The sequence below is a fragment of the Arachis duranensis genome, chromosome 3 (assembly GCF_000817695.3).
Source record: "Arachis duranensis cultivar V14167 chromosome 3, aradu.V14167.gnm2.J7QH, whole genome shotgun sequence".
Lineage (NCBI taxonomy): Eukaryota > Viridiplantae > Streptophyta > Magnoliopsida > Fabales > Fabaceae > Arachis > Arachis duranensis.
In genome coordinates, this window is record NC_029774.3 from 97,211,413 (window position 1) to 97,216,205 (window position 4,793).

Consider the following 4,793-nt stretch of genomic DNA (forward strand, 5'->3'; position numbering starts at 1 on the left):
TATTTAAATATATAAAAATTAAATAATAATTTTTAATTAGAGACATTTTTTAACAGATCGTTCACGTATTTTTACCGATGATTCTAGCATTGGTACAAATGATTCTAGCATTAGTAAAAATTAAATAATAATTTGGAAACATAAATTCACCATACAGGGAGAATGGTACGGTTAGATTTGGAAGACTAATATTCAAGGATATATAACAAATAGTCTAAACAAATTAAAAGACTTGAAATATGAAAAGAATAAAAAGATTAAAGTACAATGACAAAAGCTTAAGGAGTATGAATTAGGATAACAACCAAACAGGGGGACAAAAGAACTTCACTTCTAGCAATACTCTCTGGAAACTTTCATAGTCCAAGTCGAAGATACCGATATTTTGAAAAACAGGATGGTAAAATGATGATTGCAGATCTATTTGGTTATCTGTAAACCAAATCTGATTTCCTTTGCTTAGAGAAGACACAGGAATTTGAACAGAAGAATTAAATCCAATCACTAGTATGTAGTTATCTAAATTATCTAACGTTGACTATTCTTTTCTGTTTCTTTTTAACTCATAGATATCGAATTTAGAAGTTTCAAATTCTTTGCCTTTTCTCCCTGTGTGTCTTACCAACATCAATAAGCTTCCATTGGCGCACCCAATAAGTTATTTAGGCTTGACAGGGCCTAGGGGAATTTCAGATGGAGGTCTGGTTTCATGGATTCCTCCTTTAAGCCCTGTTCTTGTCTTTGTATCAAATTCATATAGCTGGCCGTAATAGTTTACGGCATATATCTTTTCTTGGAAAAATATTACGTCATCAAACCACTTATCTCTTGGAAATTCTACCCATGGAAATTCTATTCATCTCATATTTGCAGGCTTGTAAAAGGCCAGCCTCCGGTAAAGTCCGAATATCACCACCGCCAGAAAATTTTCAATGTCATACTCAGGAGATGAGTTTATAATAACCTTAACAGCATGCAATCTATGCACTTTATCTCTTTCCTCGGTGATCCTAATGTCACTATAATCCCATAGTATATATTCATTCCCATGATTATCAGGCTGGTAATCAATTATATCGGGTAAAGTTGAGACTGGAGGAAGATCCAATCTACGATTTGTAAATGGATTTAACATTTGCATAGTGCCATCAGATCTGGATATGACAATCAACCATCCATGACCAGAACCGCGAATTAACTTGTTGTAGGACTGCATCTCTGGCAGCATGATATGGTAAATATCTTTCTCTTCAATGGCGCAAGTATCAAGAGTTTGCATGAGATGATGAATCTCCTTGTCTTCGTAAGATTGATTCTTGACAGTTTCGTCAGGTAACAATAACCACGGAATTTTGTTTTCATTGGAAATCTTTGGAAGTTTCAAGCTCCACTGTTTGCAAACCAATCGAAGTTGGATGTAATCATGGTAGGCATGGAACCATTTTGAAATTTCTTTCAACAAATTTTCATCGATGTCTGCCCATCGATTAATCTCGTCCATATCTCTGACTCAAGTTATGTTGAAAGTGTTGGTTGAAGAAGCTGTAAGGATATATAAATATAATATAGAAGACTAAAAAGAGGGAGATCAAGAGAGAATGTGAAAGGAATTGATGTTTCACAAAGATTTGGAGTGAAAGCAAGGATAATTAGAGAAGGCAAAGAAGACGGAAGAACTTTTGCAATGGGTTACAATTTATATAAGAATCATAAGCATAATTCAACCAAATTATATGAAGCCATATAGAAAATTCAAAGCAGAATTATGGCAATATTTTTATTTTGAATCAATAACAGTAAAACAACAATTCACCAAAACAAATACAACATATTAGATTTAAAAATTAATCTCAGTAGAATTAATTTAATATCAACGGATTGAATTCAAATAAAAATTCAAAAATTATCTCAAAATTCAACAGAATCATCAATAATACATCATATGCATGTTTAGAATAAATTTTAAATTTTAGAGGGATGAAATTAGGGAGAGTTAGAGATTGAGACTTGAGACCTGAGACCTAAGAGGATTGAAGCAGAGACAAGAAATTCCAAGCAAAGAAGAGAATATAATTTCTATAAAACAACATTTATTTAAATAGAGAAAGCATGGGACAATATGATTTCTATAAAACAACATTTTTCATTGAAATTCATGGAAGTAAAAAGGTGACTAAAATAAATTAGAAACAATTAGACAAAATTGGAAGTAAAAATTTTACTAAAATAATAAAATATAAAATGAATACTCACACGAAACTATTTTTTATACAAAAATAAAATTGAAAATCATTAAATAACTTCACAGGAAAACATCTTTATACGCGTAGTTACTTTCAAAATTAGAAGTCTATTACGAATTAATTAGTGATTTATAGAAATAGCTGAGGGAAGCTGGTTGGGATCACAATGAAGGGTTTCCCTCCAATTAGCTGATGGAGCTGTATATAAATCAAAGTTGGTCAGGAAATACACTCTTTTTGATATATCACGTGAATAGAATTCTTTCTTTGCCTTAGAATCCTGCTCATGAAATCTACACTCCATCAAGCATTTCATCAATGCACTATTTGGAATGTCATGGTTGACCACTTGAAAGAACCCCATTTCTCACACGCATCTTTGACTTTGATGAGTTACATTGTTCATGCAGTAATCCCAAGTCAATGACTGAAATACTAGCGCTGGCATGATGAGAGGAACAAGTGTTAAGGTTGTCATGAATGAAGATCCTTGCAAGTTTATCAGTCAAACTAGCATCAGCAAGACCCTTCACACCTTCTTTTGTTTCATCAAGGAGCCTTAACTCCTTCTACCTATCATAACCCCATTCATCAGTGCCAGCTATGTTTCCAGCTAAGAGTATTTTAAGAAATTGAAGGTACCCATTACTTCTAAACCAGTTTTGGCTTTATCAAATCTTTGACACAACGAATTAAAAGCCTCGAAAAATAAACCATATCCCATAAACCCAATGATTAACTGGCCCTCAATGGCGATGACCGAAAGACAAAGCCATGCAGCTGTTACGGTAGCCGGCTACAAGTCCCGTCAGTTTATTCAAATAAATTTATAACGGACATTATGAACAATACATAAACAATGTACTACATCTCACATCTATTAAATATAAATAAATTTAATTAATTCAAAATTTAAATTTTAAAATTAAAATTAATTTTTTTAACCTATTATTTATTTTGCTAAAAAAACATTATTTCCTATACGTTTTTTAAATCCTATTTGTCTATTTCTATTTTTGTTTATTCCCCTAGCAGGATGATACGGATTCGTATGTACGTGTTTCTTGAAGTGAGACAAAGTGGATACGGCAAAAGTTATTATATATTTCTTGTATATTTTTTTAAGGCATAGAAGAAAAAGTTTTTTTATCTTTTCTTATTTTTTATCCTTTTGAAAAAAAGTGCCCACATTTCTTTTGGTAAGACATGTGATTTTAGGATAGTGGCACAAGATCCAGTATCCATTAGTGCAACAACTTTTATTGGTTTGCCATAGACAAATATCTTGACTTTTAAATCGAAATGAGAATGAGGAGTACCATCAATCTGTGTTATTTCTAAGGATCCAAGGTATTCAAGTTCTTCTTTTGGGATGCTTGATCATCTAGAAATTCTTATGATGATAGAAGCAATGGAAGATATGGAAAAGATTGACCTCTTTGGTGGGAGGTCTTCTTTTGAACTGATTTCTCCTAAATCAGAGTCTTGAAAAACATATTGGATTTCATCATTTTTGCTTTCTTGTTCTTCAAGTACTGACTCAAGATCTTCTTCATCTTCGATGGAAGCTGCATCCAATAAAGACTAAAGCATTTTTATCTCCTTCTTTGTCTTATGAGGACATGATTTAGCAAAGTGGCCTTGTTTTCCACAAATGAAGCATTTTTTTGACTTAGTATGGAGTTTTCTTCTTTTGAAACAGCGGTATCTTTGCTTCTTTCTTCCCCTTCTGAATGCCTTTTGGTGGAATGTTCTGGCTGGTGGTTGCCAATGTGTCTTCTTCTTTGGCTTACATTCATACATGCTTGGCTCTTTGTATTTGATCTTCAAGTAGGATTTATTGCATGTCCCTTTGAGTTTGCTTAAATTTTTGTTGAGCTGTTTGAACATTTGTTGTTGTTCATACAATTTTTCCAAAGCAGCTAGAGCCAACTGATATATTTCTCCAAAGGTGGTGGTAGCCACTTCTTTACGGAGAGTCATCATCATCTGTTGTAATTCTGGATGAAGTTCATCTGGCAAGGATGCCATGAAGACTTGTTTAAGTGGTGGATTATTATTTCCTCCATGAGGATAATATTTAGCAGCCATCTTCTTGAAATGTCTCCGATGACACGTCATTTTGTACATGTTTTACTAAGAAATTTTTATTTGTTTTTACTTTGTTTTCATACATTTCTAGGCAATAAGTAAGTGCTTGGGTGAGAATTTCATGCTTTTCTTGATTCAATCAAACATTATTAACTTTATGCATCATCATGAAATTTTTGCAAGATTTATTTGATTTATTTGATTATTATGGAAGGATGCAAAATCATATGATTTTGGTGAGACTTTGATGCATTCTGTTTGGTTGATAATAGGTAAGAAAAAGCAAGGAAGAAGCAGAGACGGGCGGCTCAGCACTACTAACGACACGTACGCATACAGAATGCGCACGCGCAAATCACAATTTTGCAATCCCCGCGTACGCATGGATGATGTGTACGCGTGGGTGGTGATCAGCGTTCATTCAGCAAGAACGCTACGTTCGATACCAAAGAATGCCTG

General features: G+C 33.4%; 1 protein-coding gene across 1 annotated transcript; it reads right to left on the reverse strand.

Annotated features, from left to right (window-relative positions):
• Positions 1-856: 856 nt before the first annotated feature.
• On the reverse strand, positions 857-1,501 carry LOC107485207 (uncharacterized). The gene has a single exon (XM_016105721.3). The coding sequence runs from the start codon at positions 1,499-1,501 to the stop codon at positions 857-859; it is 645 nt and encodes a 214-aa protein (XP_015961207.1).
• Between the last annotated feature and the right edge of the window lie 3,292 nt (positions 1,502-4,793).

What these genes read in the sequence shown, in the direction of transcription:
- LOC107485207 (XM_016105721.3), bottom strand. Translation starts at nt 1,501, where the DNA reads ATGGACGAGATTAATCGATGGGCAGACATCGATGAAAATTTGTTGAAA.